Source organism: Anthonomus grandis, chromosome 7 (genome assembly GCF_022605725.1).
Source record: "Anthonomus grandis grandis chromosome 7, icAntGran1.3, whole genome shotgun sequence".
Taxonomy (NCBI): domain Eukaryota; kingdom Metazoa; phylum Arthropoda; class Insecta; order Coleoptera; family Curculionidae; genus Anthonomus; species Anthonomus grandis.
The window spans coordinates 34,338,366-34,357,523 of NC_065552.1; the positions used below are offsets into that span (position 1 = coordinate 34,338,366).

A 19,158-nucleotide genomic window follows, 5' to 3' on the forward strand; every position below is an offset into this window, starting at 1 on the left:
GTTTTATGTAACACATAGTTTTGAAAAAAACACGTCCGTTCCAAACTGCTACTGCATGAACACGAGTTTTGGTACATGAATAGAAAAGCTCTAGCTAACCAACCTACTCCTCATTTTTTTTCCCACTCCTCTAGAGCGCCCTCTACGGGCACAGTCTCGTTATTTATTAGCCAGGCCTCGTAAATAATACCTTGTAAAATACTATAATTAGTTGTTCTTTTACAGGGTTAAATCATCGTGGTCTAGACCATCCTTACTGGCCTAAAGTATCTCCGGACAGCGCAGAAAATATGCACGATTACCCGACAGATATTTCACGGGGCCTGTTGGACCAAAACGACGATTTAGTAATCATAAGGCAACAGCTGAGCAACCAGAACACGTCCGCTCCCCCAGGTACCCCTAACGCCAACCTGGGCAACTCTTACGACACCTCTATATCCAAGAGTAATACAAACTCGGCGTTCACTCCCATAAACTCGATGTCCGGCCATTTGAACCACCTTAATCATCAATTGGCACCCAATAGACCGTACATCTACGATGCCCTATCCTTCCCTAAGCAGAACAGTCTGGATATCCCGAAAAGCCAACCTAGTAACGGATTCCCGAATCAGCTGATCTCGTTGCACCAGATCAGGAACTACCAGCCCAACTCGAGTCTGATGGAACACTCGATACTTGGAGGCTTAAAAGATAAATAATTAAATAGTTTTGAAATGTTTAGTTAGATAGGGTTGGAAGGAAAGGGTATGGAGCTTTTGAAGGGGTGTGTGTGATGATGGTTTACTTTAAAAGTCGTTTGATCTCATACTTAGGTTTGTTAAGATAATGGGTTGCGATTATTATTCTTCTGAATGGTATTTTTTTTATTAAAGACAATGTCAATGCTATTGCCACGATTCTTGCCAATTATGACGCAAGTATTGAATGAAAAAAAATACTAGTCAATGTCAAACAAGTAATTAATCTAATATTTGATTTTATAATAATTATTGCGGACGCGACAGTTGCGCATCACCATAACACATTTAAATAAAATAAATGCCTTTCAGATATTTCTTTTTTAATATGTGGCCGACCTCCTCAAAAGCTTACGGAAAAAACAGGCAATATTATATTTCAACAACACCAAATTGTTGATTTAAAAGAAAATTCTTGCCGATAATGTGCATAGAAAGTACATAAAGACAATGTAATATACATATTTAATTAAGGTTGTACAGTTTATATTTTATTTAGTTAATTTAACCGTTTCAAAGGCACACGCTCCATTGCTTAGGGAAGAATGATTTATAATTTAGTTTCTTAAATGTATTTTTTTTTTGATCGGACGTTAGCTTTTGAAACAAGAATAGCTCAAATATAATTTATTATTACACGTACTTACTTTAAAAAGTTTATTTTTTGTATAGTTACACTTCATATTTTCTTGCCCACCACTGTGAATCTCTTTAAGTTTAAAATAAATACGTTTCCAGAATAAAGTTTGAGTTTTGGATTTTCTAGTTGTTTAAGTTTCTTGGTGCAAATATTTATAGCGTTAGTTTTTTATTATGTTATATACAAGGCGAGTGAAAAATATTCATTTTGCTCGCCCTGTATAACATATATCATACGTCATCTTGTTGTCTGTGTTTCATCCAGCGTTGCGGAATGTTTTTGATGGTTTTAATTTTTACCTCTGAAATTGGTAAGTGACTAGTTTAGGTCCGAACACTGTCTAACAAGTGAAATATTTTGTTTAAATTTTACTAGGAGCGTCAAAATGTGAAAAATTCAAAGATAATAATCGTTAAAACAGTTTCTCCTTCTTTTGACACTTCTTGTATACGTTTTGCTAAAGCTTTTTATAAAATTAGTAAAAACAAGCAATTTTGTGAGAATGTTATAAGGTATACGTTTTTACAGCTGTATACGGAAATTGTTAAGATCGTTATTTTTTATTCTAAATAAATTACAATTTTCTGTTGGATGTTACTGCAGCATAATTTTTTTTTTGGGTTAGCGTTTAAGTATAAAAGACAAGCTTTAAAAAATGTTAGTTAAGTTTATATTTTGAAGGACTGTTAAGTTCTGTACATGTATACTTGAGTTGTATAGCTTGTGATCTATTTACAAAAAAAAAGTGTAATTATAATTTATAAAAAATTATAGGTTTTTGTTAATTTTCATTAAATAAAAAATTTCTTTTCATTTTCACTTTGTAGCTGTTTTTTTTTTGTTTTTTTTTTCCTGTGTTCCGGATAATTTTTCTATTTGTTTTTTCACACCATATTTGTATCTGTGATATTTTTTCGTACTGAGAATATGGTATAAATAGTCAATTTGTACATAAAGTTTCAAATTTTTAAGGAACGTATAGTTAAGATTTTTGAAGAAGGACCCATTTAAATCTAATTGAACATGAACTACATTGTTATTCTATGTCTATAGCGCCTTATCCAGAAATATTAGGTGGGATGGTAAATATGATGGTGACTTGATCAGTTTGTGATTTTTTATAAATTATTATTTTAATATCTTAGATAAATAATTTATAAAAAAAAAACATACAATTCAAAAGTATTAACCTATATTTCTGAGATAACAAACCATTTGTATTTAAGATAATAAGAAAATATTAATAAGTGTCGTACTGTATCACCTATACATAATATATCTTATTTTTCTGAAGATTTTTGGACACAACGAATTTTCCATACTGATTTCTCCTTTTTTTCTACACTTATATAGATCGTCCCTTAATCCCTTATATTAGAAGATTTTTCTCAGCACACATCTAGAAATAATGATATTTCGAGTTATTGGTGTATTTGAAATTTAATGTTATAGTATGTTTAATAAATGTAAGAAATAAATTAACAGAAATGAATACTTCATGTTTTATTTTTACGCCTGATAAGTGATAATGTATGTTTTATTCCGAACTCAATAAGTTTTGCTCTAGTTTCTAGCAATGAACTATTTATTTATTAATCTTTTAAAACATGATAATTTATTCAGTCACTTGTTACCCGCAGAAAAAATCATATAAACACGCAAATTTGAGTGAATTTGTCGCTTAATCATATACTCAGTTAACAATTAATTATACTGACTATATTGGTCACTAAAACCGTTGTTAAAGCAAGAAAAACCTATGCAAACCTAAACTTCTTAAATTATATGTGTGTTGTCTAAAACTGCTAAAAATAATCATCTTAGGAACCTTCTGGGTATTCAAAGTATCTTAACAGCAAAGTTCTGAACTCAAGATATATCTTATGAGATTTCAAACCGCTATAAAAAACGTCCAAAAAGAAACTACACACATGTAGTGTATGGCTCTTTTTTGCAAAATCATACAGAAAAAAACACAATACCATATCTCAGTGAGACTCAATTAGAGCATGGTAGGAAATGTAGGGGAGAGTGGGGCATAGCGGAATAATATTTCTTCTTTTTTAGTTGGCGATCTTAATATTTAAAAAGAAGGTGTAAAAATGCTGTCTATCAAAAATGTAGACTCTTCTTTAAAAAGGACAGGGATGAAATACAGGGTGTCTCCTAACTACGGTACGAAACTATACAGAGTGAATCGTTAGGTCGTTTTATGAAAAAAAGTTCCTATAAACGTATGTCGGGAGTTGCTTTGTTTCTTAGATACAGGGCGATGAAGGTTTAAAAAAATAACGGTATTTTAAAAATACTATAACTATCCTTAAACCGATTTGGTTGAAATTTGATGCAGTTATTTGAAGTTATATTATTAGGTCCAGTGGTGTGTCAGTGGGCACCACATGCTTATTGTTGAGAAAAAAACAAGGCCAATAATTAATTGTTTTGCAACTTTTTATTTATTTTTGTATTTAAGCATTTAAAAATACAATTTTTTCGTATCTTTTTTTTTTCTTAAGGATACAAACAGGTAAACCCACTACAGTATCCACTCATAAATATAGAAGCAAATATAAACTTGCAAACACTAAAGTTAAATACACTTAACAATTGCTAAACCAGAAAAAGACTATTAAATTTTAAATACTAATCTGTAAATACTAATTCCTACACAAAAGACAAAGTCTGGGACACGAATTATAGTAGCTCTCTCTTCAATACACCTCTCAGGTTTTTCTGGGTTTCAAAAAAGAGATCTATGCTATTATAAAAATTTGATAATCTCATCATTCTACACAGTGGAGATGACTGACAACTATTAGTATTTCTGAAAGGTAAATTAAAAAGATCACTAAGTCTTAACTGCCGTGATGGAACATTAAACCTCAACCCCTGCATCAAACATGGACAATCCACTTTATTATTAAACAGTTTATGCAAAAATAAAAGGTCTAAAATTTTTCTTTTGTTGTCAAGAGTAAGTATACCAAAATGTTTTCTTATATCACCTAAGTCATTAGTAACAATATTTAAATTATCCCTATAATAAAGACACTTTAAAAATTTGTTCTGCACAGATTCCAATCTATCTTTATAAATTGAGTAAATCGGATTCCAAACAACCCACCCAAAATTAAGCTTGCTATAAACGAATGCATAATACAAAAAAATATAGGATCTAGAGGATTTCAAAATTTTAGCCTGCCTATTGATAAACCCTAACATTTTATACGCACTTAACACTAAGGTATTAATATGATTCCCAAATCCTTCACATCTGGAGCCCTTTTAAGATCAACATTATTTATATTATAATTAAATTGAATTTTTAATTTATTTTTAGTAAATGAGATAAACTGACATTTTTCAATATTTAAAAAAAGGCAATTGATCCGACAGTATTCAACAAGGCTTTTTATATCCTCTTGCAGGAGCTGGCAGTCTTCGTGTGATTTTATAGGTCTATAGAATTTAAGATCATCTGCATAAAGCAAAAACTCCGAGTGTTTAAAACATTTAAATATATCATTTATAAATATTATGAAAAAAAGGGGACCCAAATGAGATCCTTGGGGCACCCCCGACATTACATTAACTATTTCGGAGTTTACGCCGTTTATGCAGACTGTGAACCTTCGATTTGAGAGGTAAGATTCAACCCATTTTCAACCCCTACCAAAGCTAGTTTTTTTAGCAAAATTGAAATGTTAATTTTATCGAAGGCCTTGCTGAAGTCCGTGTAGACGCTATCAACCTGAATACGTTTGTCCATGTTTTTCTTTAAAAATTCAAGATAGGTGAGAAGATTGCTGTCTACAGAACGGTTTGCAAAAAACCCATGTTGTTCAAAAATCAATTGTCCTTTCACCAACTTAAAAAAATATGTATATAAAAGTTTTTCAAATAATTTTGCAAATATACAGAGCTTACTTATTGAACAGTAGTTGGAGATAATATTTTTTTGTCCGTTCTTATATATAGGAATTATATTGGAAACCTTTCACGCATTCGGAAATTGAACTTGTAAAAGCGATTGATTATATAATTTATATAAAGGATATGAGAGCCCTCTAGAACAATTTTTGACAAATAATGAAGGTATGCCATCAGGGCCTGCACCCTTTTTAGGATGCAGATCATTAATTCCTGCTACAACCTCATCCAGTTGAAATTGAATTAAACCTAGATTATCATGTGTCATGTTACTGTTATAGTGATTATTTGATACACTTGGCGCTACAAAAACTGATTTAAAATACTCTGAGAATAAATCGCTGCTTTCTTTTGAGGTGGAGGCTTCAATATTATTATATTTTATAACTGAAGGTAAGCCAGAATTTCCCCTCTTAACAAATACAAGTTTCCAGAAAATTTTATTATTTGTTGATATTTCGTCCTCTAAAAAGGATATATAATTGTTAAAATCACGTTTTATTAGCCCCTTAGATCAATTTCTTAAGAGTTTCCATTTTTTGTGAAATTTATTTTTTTCCTTAATTACTTTAATAGTAGCTTTTAAAAAATAATGAGGGTAACCAATACTCTGATGGATAAGTGGGACCATGCAGACAAATTCGGAGGGCACAATGACTCGCTGGAAAATTTCACGGATTTCTTTTAGTAAGGGATTTAGCTTTCGCAACCTATCTTCGGTTATGACCTCATTGTTGCTAAAATGTAGCATTTTCAGAAGAAGTTGAAACCTATTCGTTGAAATTATTTCTGGCAAAAGGTTTTTGTAGATTTTCTTCTTCCTCCAGTAGGACTGTTGTGTTGGAAATGGACACAAACCCATCCACATCACTACACCAAGAAACTTTTCAATTTCTTCGTGATTTGTTGGTTTCCATGTATGCACACCTTTGGATAAGCATTTTTTTGTTGAGACTGGAAAGCATACAAATTAGTTTCAGTTACCTACAAAATATTGCGTAACATAATACAAATAAAAACTAAATTCAAAAAGATTTACGATAAGTTCCAAAATGTCATCAGTAACAAACATTTTATAAAATTCATACGGCGTCTTTTCATAGTTATCGTACATGTATGAAACAAATCCCGAGTGATTTTCTGTAAACTTGATTGACATACCAAAAAAAAAAAAATTTATATACGTAATTTGGCCACTTCCAGGTGAATCATTTTCTTCGTCATCGGAGTCAATTGGAGGCAATGATCGTATAACATTTTCTATGGCCTCACTAATTAAGTCAATTAGTGTGCTTGTACCCTCACGAGATGTACAGGGATCAACTTGTGTTATCGTGGCCCCACGAGGGGAATTAAATTGTATTTTTTTCGGTTGGCGCTTTATTTTTCTGGGAGGCGAATCCATTTTACTATCATCTGATTCCTCAGAGGAACTTGATAGTTGATATTCATCGGAAAATGCATCATCTTCATCTGATAATATTTCCTGCCATAAGTCATCTAGGCGCTTTTGCTCTTCTTTGTACGGCATTACTAGTTAATACACGTGAAACAAAAACCGGTATCCACTACAAATACTAGATTGAACTGAATTATTGGATTTTCTAATGATCCGTCGCACGCTTCTAAAGGCTAGTATAGCGGACCAAACACGTTTTAGGCATATCTTTTGATTAAATTCCACTCAATATTGTTTGGGCTACTGCATGTCGCGTTCCTTGTTGGCGTGCGGTGGGGATACGGACATAACCGACCCTGGTAACACATTGGATTAATGCGGCCACCTGAACCTTTGAATTATTTCCAGGCCTCGTGAGACCAATGTGTCACCATGAAAATAAATCCAAAAGGTACAAACTTTTAAATACAAAACATTATTTTTAAAATTATAATTTAACTATTATGTAATTGTAAGCACTACTGCATATAAAAAATGTAACGGCCTCCGGGATAATTTTTTTTTTTAATGGCGGCACTCAACGTGTTAATAACGATCCAAAGGATATTGCGCTCAGTACGCTGCAGGGACCACGTGACAGTGCGACTTCCGTCGCTATTAACGCAATTGCGGGTTGCATGTAAATGCGCCTTCATGTGTGTCAAACGTAACAGCCTGACAGCTGTCTTTTGAATGTCATGTCGGCAATATTATGAGGTTTGGGAATTAATCAAATCAAATCAAAACAAACCACAAAGGGCAAAAGGGGCAGAATTCTTTGAATATATTAACAAAAAAATAATCGTTTAATAATTTATTCAGTGATGATTGTAGTTTAGTTCCTGTACTTTTTAAAAGGCAAGTCGTACTTTAATGTCACGTAGCTTTTATTAACATTTACGCAGTTTTATTACCATTTTCTAAAGAAAATATATTTTGTTTATTTTTTTCTTATTATCTTTTGATAACAGGTCGCATTTGTTTGACAATTACTTTAATCTCTTATTGTAACTTTAGAAATAATAATGAGTCATTAATGTATGAACTCAACTCAACTCAGAAGCTTGTAAATCCTATTAAAAAAAATTATACAAAAAAATTGGACAATACAAAATAAGACACATCAAATAAATGTTAGTGTTAATAAAATGTTAATAAACCGGTCATACATTATTAGTCTAAAGCTTCTCTATAGAGTTCCTTCAAATTATAGACATTTTCACATTCTTGCTTGGGTAAAACTATGTGACAATGAGCAGCCTTTCATCTCTTTCTTCCATAACCTCATTAAGATTTTTATTAAGGAATGTCCTGTTAAAGCCGGGTTGACACGATCTAAGTACACTTGGATACCCATTTGAACTAAGTGTGCTTGGATACATAGACTTGGACCAAGTTGGTTTCCAGGACAAAATGACTTGGATGTCAAATTAAACATACAAAGATTATTATTATTATTATTATTATGATGTTGACAATAGCAGGTGATGAGACCGATGAAGCTATTGTTTCTTCCGTATGTTTCAGGCTTGAGTAGGTGGACCTGCTCACATGCAGTAGTGGATCATTCTCTCTGAATTTTTTCCCAGCTCAACATCAACGCGATTCTTGAAGATATTCGTATTTGGGGCCGTCACCGTTTCCTGATTTAACAAGTTCCACAAGTGCACTGCACGATTTGTTACAAAGTTTTTTCTGGGAAGTTTTGCCGTTCTTTCTTTTTCAAGCTTCCTTGTATGTCCTCGGAGATGATGGTTTTGGCTATAGTGGAAAAGGTTTGCCAAATTGCACTGGTAATAACCACTGGTAATCTTGTAGGTTTCGATGAGATCGTCTCTATGTCTTCTCTCTCTGAGAGTGGTCAAACCAAACCTGATTAATCTTTCTGGATATGGCACGTCACTTAATTCGTAAGGGATTTTTGTTACTTTGCCCTGTAATTTCTCCAATTGGTCTATATCTTTAATATAATATGGGTTCCATACAACAAAGGCATATTCTATTTTTGGTCTTATGTAACTTTTGTATAGAGTGGATATCATTTCAATAGAATGGTCCCTAAAAGCTTGTTTTATCAGATAGACTAGCGAGTTTGCTTTTTTACAAATTCTGGTTATATGACTTTCCCATTTTAGGTCTGATGTTATTAGGACTCCTAGATCATCTTGTTCATTCACTGATTTTAAGGGACATCCATCCAGAAAATATTCATTATCAGGATTATCTGGACCGATCCTCAACACTGTGCATTTGGATGTGTTTACTTTCATACCCCATTGCCTTCACCACATCTCAACATTTTGCAGGTCTGCCTGGAGCAGCGCTGCGGTGGTTAGAGGATTAGCATATATTTTGCAGTCATCTGCAAACAGACCTGTGTCCATCTTTATAAGTCCAACTAGATCAAACAAATATGATGTAAAAAGCACTGGGCCAACTACCGATCCCTGGGTAACGCCGCTGCTCACTCGATGTGGACTGGACAGCTCCCCATTGACTGTCACAATTGAATATTTCCATTCTTCTGGTATCTTTCCTTGTTCTAAGCATTCCTGCATTGTCCCCGAAAGCAAGGGACTGAGGGAATTTCTGCAATTTTGAAGGAAAACTGTTTTTGGGATTTTATCTGGTCCTGGGCTTGAGTCCCTTTTCATATTTTCAAGTGCTTCTTCAAGGGTTGCACCCTGCTGTGATTAGGCAATAATAGAATTGGATATGAATCCTTCGTGAATGCTGTATGAAACTGTCCTGCGAATGTTTCCGCCATGGATTTGCTGTCTAGAAACTGCTGGGTTGCTGATCTTTTAGGGTTATGGTTGAGATCTTCGAGTTTAAGTTGCAATTTACATATTTAAATAGTTTCTTTGGCAAGGCCGAGTTTGCAAGACCATTTTCATATTTCTTTCTGGCGTCGACCAACTTATGTTTGGTAATATTATTTTGGCACATATAGTTTCCCATAGTTTCTGTTTTTTGTTAATTTCTTTGAAAATATTTTCATTTATCCATGGTTTTTGAGGGTTTGTTCTCACACGTCTGGTAGGAATGTATTGTTCGATAGCACCATTCACAACATTTTGAAAGTTTTCGAAGATCAGTTTGTTCGCATGCGCTGATTGTAGTTGAATGAAGTGGTTGATTTCTTCATAGTTTGCAGTGTAAAAGTTCCTTCTTACAATTGTTTGTGTTTGTTTGGGTGGAATTTTTAGTTGTGTTTTTGCTTTTATTACGTGGTCGCTGCGGCCAATGGACGGTTCTGAGCAAAGATCAAAGATGCTTTTAGGATCCTTGGTTATGAAGAGGTCCAAAAGGGAACTTTGGTCTTTTCTGTATCTTGTTGGGAAATCAATCAACTGCGGGGCTCCTATTTCTTGATACATGTTCATAAAATCCTGCGTCTTTTTGTCTGGTGGTGCAATTGAGAGACTTTTCCAGTTAATGTTGGGGTAGTTAAAGTCTCCCACAACAATTGTTGGATATTTTGATGATGTGTTTGCCTTTTTTATAGTATCTATCATGTGGGTATTGACCTCTTCGCTAGTAGTTGTTCCCGGTCTGTATAAACAAGCAACAGACAAATTCAGTTCACATATCTGGACATCCAGCCATATTGCATCAATTGGTGTTTGGAATTTGTGACTATCCAAGAAAATGCAATTTATTTTAAAGCCATTAATTTTTTCCTTGGCCAGAATACATACACCTTCCCCTTTTTGATTTTGACGGTCTCCGCGGTATGTGTTATATCCATCTATGCTAATCAGGCTATCACTTATGCCGGCCTGCAGCCATGTTTCTGTCAGCATAATAAAAGTGGGATTCGCTGTTGCAACTCTTGCTTTCCATTCGTCTATCTTGTTCACCACCGAGTTCAAATTACTATACCAAAACGAAACATCAACTACCCCAGAGCAATTTAGTTTTTTTCGGCCTTTTCGATAATTGTAGATATACCATTTAAGTACTTTATGATTAAATTGGTCCTTCCTTCGGCCTTTTGTTCCTCTAAGTCGGCCAGAAACCCCTTCAAGATGGCGGAACTGTATTTATTGGAAAGTGTGCAATTAGTTACAGTATAAACAATTATACAGCATTAACAATTATTATTAAAACAACTTACCAGATTAGTGTATTTATTTCTGATCTTCATTACATCACATAGAAATCTATCTGCGATTTCAAACCACGCAACACTAGGTGCATAAATGTCTTCAGTTGACGCGCCTGTTGTACTTGATGCTTTAATTTTTTCTGCTTCCTGTTTATAGGTGGTTCGCATGGCATTGATTATTTTCAATACCATGTTTTCACTAATACCAGGAATATTCATATTTATTCTTATTCGTTTAAGAGCCGAATTCCTAGCATCTTTGTTTTTATATTCCCCTAAACACACATTCCATAAACTTTCCTCAGCTTCGTTAACTCCATGAATTTAATATTCTCCCTTCCGGACCATTTTCTTCTTTTGCTTATTTCCAGTTTTCTTTTTTCAGACACCAACGCCATTTTATTTCACAAACAAACACCACTTGGATCCAAGTAAGTTGGGTACTGTCCTACTCAACTTGGATGTAACCTACTGATCCAAGCGCACTTGGATGAACTGGTGACAGGATCAAAGTATCGTCCAAGTGCCGCTCGTGGACAATCCAATTAGACTGTAATCAAGTATATTTGGATCGTGTCAACCCAGCTTAAGACAATTAAATCTAACTGAAAAAAATCATGGATTATTAATGGCTTGAATGTTTCCTCTAAGAACATTAGATTGTTACATTGATTGCAAATTTTTTTTCTAAATAAGCCATTTTTCATGTGCTACGTTACCAAATATACAGTAATGTATTGTTAAATAGTAAAAAATAGTCAGCAACTATTAAACAAAAAGAGACATGGAAAATAGTAAATTCTCTTATGACTCTCTCGGGTATTAATAAATCAACAAACTCTAATTCCCTGTTAGATGCTAGTACAATAAACCATTTTTACTGTTCAGTGGCTTCTTAGCTTATTCAAGGTGTTTCATCTATATCACCTCAATCCTTTATGATCCTTTTTTGAAATCCGTCCTATATTATTATTTCAATAAGTTCTAGCTAATTTACATCAACCTGCGTTATCTGCCCTGCACAATGTAAAAACATCAGTTTTAAGAGGTGAATTTCCAGACCTGTTAAAACAAGCCATAGTGATTCAATTTTTTAAACAAGGGCTTGATATTGTAGCTAATTCTAGACCAATATCTTTGCTACCTTCATTATGTAAAGTTACAGCAACACTATTTAAGAAAAGGATGGTTGATTTATGTAATAAGGTGTCAGTTTGGTTTTCAATTTTCAAAAAATACTGATAATGCTCTTTTTCATATGCTGAAGAGAGTCTTAACAATGGTGAGCAGACTGCAGTGGTCTTTTGTGATCTGGAAAAAGCCTTTGATTGTGTCTTACACAAGATGCTACTGCGGAAACTTAAGTTTTATAGCTTCAAGAGCTCAATATTAAAATGGTTGAGTTCATTTTTGTCAGGTAGAAGTAAGCGGGTTCTTATTGCTCATTCTGAGTCGCAGGAGTTAAGTGTTGCTCAGGACTCGGTACTGGGCTCAGTGACTTGGCTTCAGTGTTGATGCATGGTCAGTGTACATCTTTTTCTGATTCTATGGGGTGGTACTGATTCCCATTATTTTGGCAGAATAATTAGGCATGATTTGGCCAAGGTTAAAACATGGTGTGACGGTAACTTTATCAGTTAATGTTTCAAAGAAGCATAATCTAAATTACAAATGTGATATAAATGATGTCTGCATTTTAATAAATTTTTAGTCTTGGTTATTGACAATAGGTTAAGGTTTGATAAATACAAGTAGCTATGCTCTGGGTTGGCATTATTTAGCAGTCCATTATTTGGCATTTTACCATAATTCACGTCTCTAATATGCTTTGAATCATTTTGAAATATCAATTTTCGTATGTAATTGAACCAAATATAGATGTGAACCATCAATTCATTGTGCTCGTCAATGATTCCAGGATGTCAAATTGGTTTTCGTGCTAAAGAGTGGGTCAAAAGTCCATTATTTGGCATTCTATCACATCTCATCACTCTAATATGCTTTAAACAATTATTTCAAGAATTATGCCCGATCTTATTTAATAATCTTATCTTTATTACAACAGGTTCCAAATTTAGAGACGCAACTAGATAGAGAGATATAGAAATATGATACATCAAATAAGAGTTACAATAAATTTCATTTATCTATATGAAACCAAAAAATCAGTTTAAAAATACATTCTTGCTGATTTTATATATAAAGCATATTCTTTCAATGTTTATATACCATAATTATGCAGATTGGGAAACTTGACTTTACTTCATTTATGATGAAATGTGAAAAAAAAATACCTTGATGAGATCTCTCTTTGGAAAGATTTAAAAATCTTATTGATCTATGATGATTGTAGAAAAATCCTTCCTTAAAATCTGACTAGCCCTGATGTTACAGCAAAATATCATTAACTGTATTATTAACTATTAACTGTATTATTGCATGTTTTGACAATGATATACCCTTTTGGCCACTGTGCAGGGTAACTCTTATTAAAGGTATAATAAATGCTTTAATGTTGTAGTATTGCAGTCTCTTCACTGATATTTATACAATTTATTTTATCAACTTTTGCATTAAACCTAGTAATGTAAATAGGTTTATTTCAAGGAGAATTCTAGGGACATTCCAAGTGAGTGAAATATGTTATTGGATAAGCTTTTTTGATTATGAAATTTTAAGTACATTCCCAGTATTATCTAAGATTGTCGAAAAGGGTATTATAAGCTAGAAAATAAAATAATTCCATGCTTATCCTAAACAGTTGTATATATAAAGAGAGAATAAATAATTTTCAGTTTATGACTATTTTCCTAAATATTAGATTATTAAACAAACCATTTTTTAGACTCATCAACATGACTTCTCAGAATATCTCCAATTTTTCATATTGCCCGCCCAATGCGCCAATATGGAATGTTTGGGTTGACAATGGAGTCAATGAATGTTTTATGGATACAGTTACAAGTTCTGTGATAGCAGGGTATATACTTATAGCAGGTAGGTTTACCTGGACTGTCTTTTAACTTGATTATTCCAAATAATACTGTTTTTAGGTAGTATACAATTATACATATATAAAAAGTATGGAACAGATGTCTCTCCAAACCATTTGCCCAAGTCAAAACTCTATCATTTACAGTTGTTCCTTACGATTTTTCTTCCTGTTTTGGAAATTATTAGATTTGTCTTAGCAGTTACAGTATTTAAGGATTCTAGGTTATATGGATATATGGTAATTATTAGATAATTGCTAATCTATTAAATTTTATAATCTGTGCTTTTTTTAGATATCTTATTTGGTATTACTACTATTTTCATATATTTTTTCGATAACGGTCATTAGAGTTGAAAGACACAATATGTTACCTTCAGTACCAACTCGAGGACACGGAATCGTTTTATTAGTATTTTGGACCTTAATATTCGTATCTCAAAACTTGTTATTTTTAAATTTAAATCGAAAAGGATGGTGGTTCCAGCTCCAAGGGTACGTACAGAAGTATTCCAAAAATCTGATGGTTCAAAAAAATGTATTCCGAATTATGAAAATGGTTCATTAACAGGATAAATTGCTTGAATTATTTTTTAGGTTGGAAAACAAGGTTGAAATGTCTCTGTTCGTTCTGAGATATGTTTCAGCTTTACTTTTGTTTCTATTGGGATTGAAAGCTCCAGGAATAATCCGAAATATTGATTACTTTAGCTTGGATGATTCGTCTCGAAATCCTCATGCGGTAAGTTTTCTTAGTTGGATATTCTTACTATATATTTCCTTATCCTCCTTTTTCTGAAAAAAGAGACAACGCGAATCAAATATAGCGATTGAAATCACGATTCATTCAAAAAGGTGCTAGCAATGGCCACCGTACATCACAATATTGCGATAAACCTCAATTTCTAAATTCCTAATTTTCCTAAGGAAGTTTTAAAATAAATTAAGCACCTTTGATTCGAGTAATTCAAATCTCAAATACCCAGGACTCGATAAAAGCCTAAATTAAAATGTGCATATTGATAATGTAAATAATTTCGTTTATAGCGGCATTTTATAAATGCTAAGAATTTCTAAGCAACACAGTAATAACAATAATGCAATACTAAATAAATAGTATATAATGCTTATATTTTATAATGCTATAGTATATAATGCTATAATTAATCTAGATATATTTCAGACTATACGAAGAATGCAACATATTCGTTACAGACGTTATATTTATGGATCTTTTTAAATTTGACTGTTAAGTATAAACTATCAAAAATCATGGCCTGTTATTGAGCTGTGTAGAGGGCTATTTTAGTATATATTCTCATTCCCAAACAGTTTTAATGGAAAATCGAGTTTCCATTTATATATCCCGATCTCAGTTTAAAAATTAGAAGAGGATGGGAATGAAATGATGTTTTTCGGATTTAATTAGATAAATTACGGAAGAAAAACACTATTTCCAGGCGACTCAAACTACAAAATCAAAGAAACAATTAAACCACTTGCAAATAAACAAATTTTTGTAATCAGCTATAGTATATCGAGTATTGGAGGAAAAATGCTGTGTGATACGTTAATCCGAGCGTCAATATTATGTCAAAAAACTAGGTTATCACGTAAAGTTAAATGTCAAGAAAAATACGAATTGCACATAGTTGCTTAAATTGTACAAAATCATTTAAATCAGATTAAAAAAAAAAACTATACTGGGCTTCATAATCAGTGAGCAAATATGCAGTCAAAATTATTCATAACCTGATTTTGAGATTAGTTACATATAAAAATATAAAATATACATAATAATAAGGCATATAAACATAATTTAAACTTTCATTATTTAAAAAAAAATATTTACATTATCGAGTCGGTGAGTCAAAAGACTTAACTCCTATTATAATAAGTCTTTTGTATAATGCATGACTTTCCTCAGAAGTGTATAAATAAACGTCCACAAAAGACTTTATCGACTTTTACAAAATCAGGATATTTAAATTAAAAATATTCTGGAAATCGCATTTATTAACATAAATAGGACAATACATAGGAAAATAACGACAGTCGCAAAAAAGCTGCATAAAGGTATGTAGGTGGTGCCTGCTATTTGTTCCGACCACTGTCATGTCTGAAATTAAAAAAAAAACTTTCTATTAAATATTTTACATTACTTCAAACGTTATTCAAGAAAATTAAAAAATGAGATAAAATTTTTTTAGATGTTCCTGTAAATACCAGAATTAATTATAACCCCCTTATATTTGGCAGCGCCTTTCTCATCATTCATTATAAAATCGATAAGTATAATTTACATCAATTTCAGTATATCGGAACGACAAACAAATCCCAAGACATTTGACAAATTAAATAATAACCTAAATAAAAGTGTCGATTACTGTTACTATATAATAATGCTTAAGTCGGCAAAACATCGATTCGTAAAAGTAATATAAACATATTATAATAATTTTCCTAATTACACCGTAATTACTGCAATACATTTTAGGTTGCTAACCAAAACCCATCAACATGGAAGAACTTCTGGAAAAAGATGCGAACTTTGATGCCGTTTATGTGGCCGAAGAAGGATTTAATGCTGCAGTTTCGGGTGCTTTTTTGCGTTTTGCTTCTTGTGGCGGGCAGAGTGGTGAATGTGTATGTGCCTATTTATAACGGGCTAATTGGTAAGTTTGTCCTATTAGCCCATCAATATTAATTATAATTGATAGCAAATAAATTTTGATCTACATTGGCAAGTGTAAAGCCCCGTCCAGACCGAATTTCCAACGCTAGCCAACGGCACATGTGAAGTAGCTCGGTAAAGTAGTCGAGCGGTAACATCAAAGAGATGCCTGTTTGTGTCGAATTTGGTGTGGACGAGATTTGGATTATTTTCAAATTTCAGTCGTTCGAAAACATTTGTTCTGTGCGCGCGTAAAGTCTGCCCAACCAATCTGTAGCTAAGCGGTATCGGTGCGGGGAACGTGGTTGTAGACTAGACCCGCCTCATTTCATTCATGAAATGGCCAGTGACGTGCGAAATTTTATAAACCGATTACACAGATTTGAATGTATTAAATATTAAAAAATATGGTTTGGTTTTAATTTTAAAATAGGTATTTGTAAGTAAGATATTAATTTGGAAATTAAGGTCTTCTAAAATATTTTATTTGTAAATATGTAATAAAAAAATGACAGACAAGATTAGGGAAGTTTGAGATAAAAGTAAAGTAAAGAAAACACAAAATTTGTAATACACCTACTTAGTTTATTCACTTAAAATAAGAATGCCGTACTCGATGCCTGGATATCGCGAGGGAAAGAGCACGGCAGATAATCCCAATTATGCTGTTTAAACATTGAATTTACTACATAATATGTATAATTTAAATTATTATTTAAATAAGTATAATCAATTTGTACCTGTTGAAGATATATTGCTAACCACTCCAGTAACAGTCTCACTCTGCCAGCATTTTTTAAACGTTAGGTCATTGTCTATCCAAGTTTCATCTAAATAGGCAATATTGCGACCTTCGGCTTGGTGTTTTTTTATTTCTCTTAGGTATTTATACCTTAAAGATGTTATTTTTGGAAAATTTTTTTCTTCTGGCAATTTTTGCAACAGCTTTTTGCTAGTAGGCACAACTTTAAACCCATATAAATTCGATTTATTAGGTGTTTAACTATTTGAAAATGAAAGTTGTCGTCTTGTTCCACCTTCGTCATTCGCGGTCTTTTTTTGCCGGGACTAGAAAGCATTTTGTTGGGGTCCGTCCGCATTCTTTCTTCATCTTCTTTGTGAATTTTTTTCACGATTGAAATGCTTACGCCAGTATATTGAGATACTCTTTCAAGTTTGCGCTTTACTGGTAGATTAACGAAGTTATTAGTAGCTTCTTCATTTCAACCCTAAGAATTTGTACAAGAAGTATATAATCCTGATATTCGATTTTTTTTAGTCAACGTTCCAATTCATATTACTTATATTTATAGACATTTTATATTCAAAATAACCAACATTAACTTTAAATCTTTTTTGTTTGTAAAGCAATCGAGCTTGGTTTTATTTCATTGAATATGATTTTTATTTATTACAACATTAGGTACATAATTTTTGAAATTTAGTGTCGCATAAATTATGATTTTATTTTAATGTTTTTATTTTCATAACTGTGCTTAGGCTTTATAATTCTCTTATTATATAAGTAAAATGATATATATTATATCATTTTACTTACCTATAAACATTCGCAATCACTTCCCTTACATGGCTATGAATAAAGTTATTCATTTTAACGTAAATAACACAAAAACTGTTAAAAATTATGAACTTTAACAACAAAGAAACAAATAACACAAAACAACAACAAAACAGCAACAACAATAATAGCAAATAAACTAAACTATGCTACACTACTCAAAAGTCATAGGTCAGAAATTAAGTAGGTACCTAAAAATACAGCAATAAAAACAGTTTAATAGCTCAAAAGTATTAACATACGCCGCCGCCACTGAATCCGCAAGAAATCGATATTATTCCGAGAATTACACAAAACCTGGTAGGATGCGATCCAATAAGATAGAGAAAGACAGAGAGCTGCATAAAAATAATAAATTAATGGCCGCGATGTCATCAACCAATCACCTGTCCCCAAACATCTCGCTGCTTCCGCGAAAGCACGACGTTGCCGGCTTTGTAAGTTTTATTAGGAATTTCGGATAAATGTTAGTCAATATTGGATTTTATAATATGCAAAACATTAGCAAATAGAACTAAAAAATATGGTTTAAACTGCATTACATTATTTATTATCTTTTTTATGATTAAATAGCTTAATTTTACCATTATATTTACTTTTTATTCAATACTATTTCATTTTTGCAATGAGACGTGACAACGCTTCAAAATTTCGCCCGCATTCTTTTCGTAGACACAAATCCGATGGTCAAACTGTATTCTGTGCATATTTTTGATATGGAGTGGACCGAAGATTTGTGTTTAAAATTAAAAGAAATTTATAGGGATAACCTTATTTTATGGGACCCTACAAATTTACAATTTAAATTGTCAAAAAAGAAAATAGACATTTGGCAAAACATAGCTAGTCAATTTAACTGCGACATCTCAGAAGTTAAGAAAAAAATTGAAAGTTTAATGACTTCTTACCGCCGAGAAGTTCGCCGTGAAAATACGACGTTTTCTGGAATGGGGACAGAAGATTTATACCGTTCAAAATGGTTTGCATTCCAAGCTATGCAGTTTTTAAATAGCAACTTTCGTCCAAGAAAAACTAAAAACACTGAAATTGT

At 32.5% G+C, this 19,158-nt stretch overlaps 2 protein-coding genes across 6 annotated transcripts in view; both read left to right on the forward strand.

The window, feature by feature from the left end:
• LOC126738967 (zinc finger protein rotund) overlaps positions 1–2,805 on the forward strand; it is a 539,771-nt gene extending 536,966 nt beyond the window's left edge. For 2 of the 4 annotated variants that reach the window (XM_050444475.1, XM_050444477.1), the window contains exon 8: positions 226–2,803. In XM_050444475.1, coding sequence (XP_050300432.1) covers positions 226–704 — 479 coding nt within the window. In that variant the 3' untranslated portion in view covers positions 705–2,803. Of the gene's footprint in view, positions 1–225 lie in introns of all 4 variants that reach the window. The other 2 variants (XM_050444473.1, XM_050444474.1) reach the window with 2 other exon arrangements.
• A 4,640-nt stretch (positions 2,806–7,445) lies between these two features.
• Positions 7,446–19,158, forward strand: part of LOC126738356 (ATP-binding cassette sub-family B member 6-like) — a 38,541-nt gene continuing 26,828 nt past the window's right edge. The window contains exons 1-6 of one of the 2 annotated variants that reach the window (XM_050443651.1): positions 7,446–7,609; positions 13,708–13,859; positions 13,916–14,094; positions 14,150–14,349; positions 14,452–14,596; positions 16,352–16,529. In XM_050443651.1, coding sequence (XP_050299608.1) covers positions 13,718–13,859; positions 13,916–14,094; positions 14,150–14,349; positions 14,452–14,596; positions 16,352–16,529 — 844 coding nt within the window. In that variant the 5' untranslated portion in view covers positions 7,446–7,609; positions 13,708–13,717. Of the gene's footprint in view, positions 7,610–11,273; positions 11,294–13,707; positions 13,860–13,915; positions 14,095–14,149; positions 14,350–14,451; positions 14,597–16,351; positions 16,530–19,158 lie in introns of those variants that run through there. The other variant, XM_050443652.1, reaches the window with a different exon arrangement.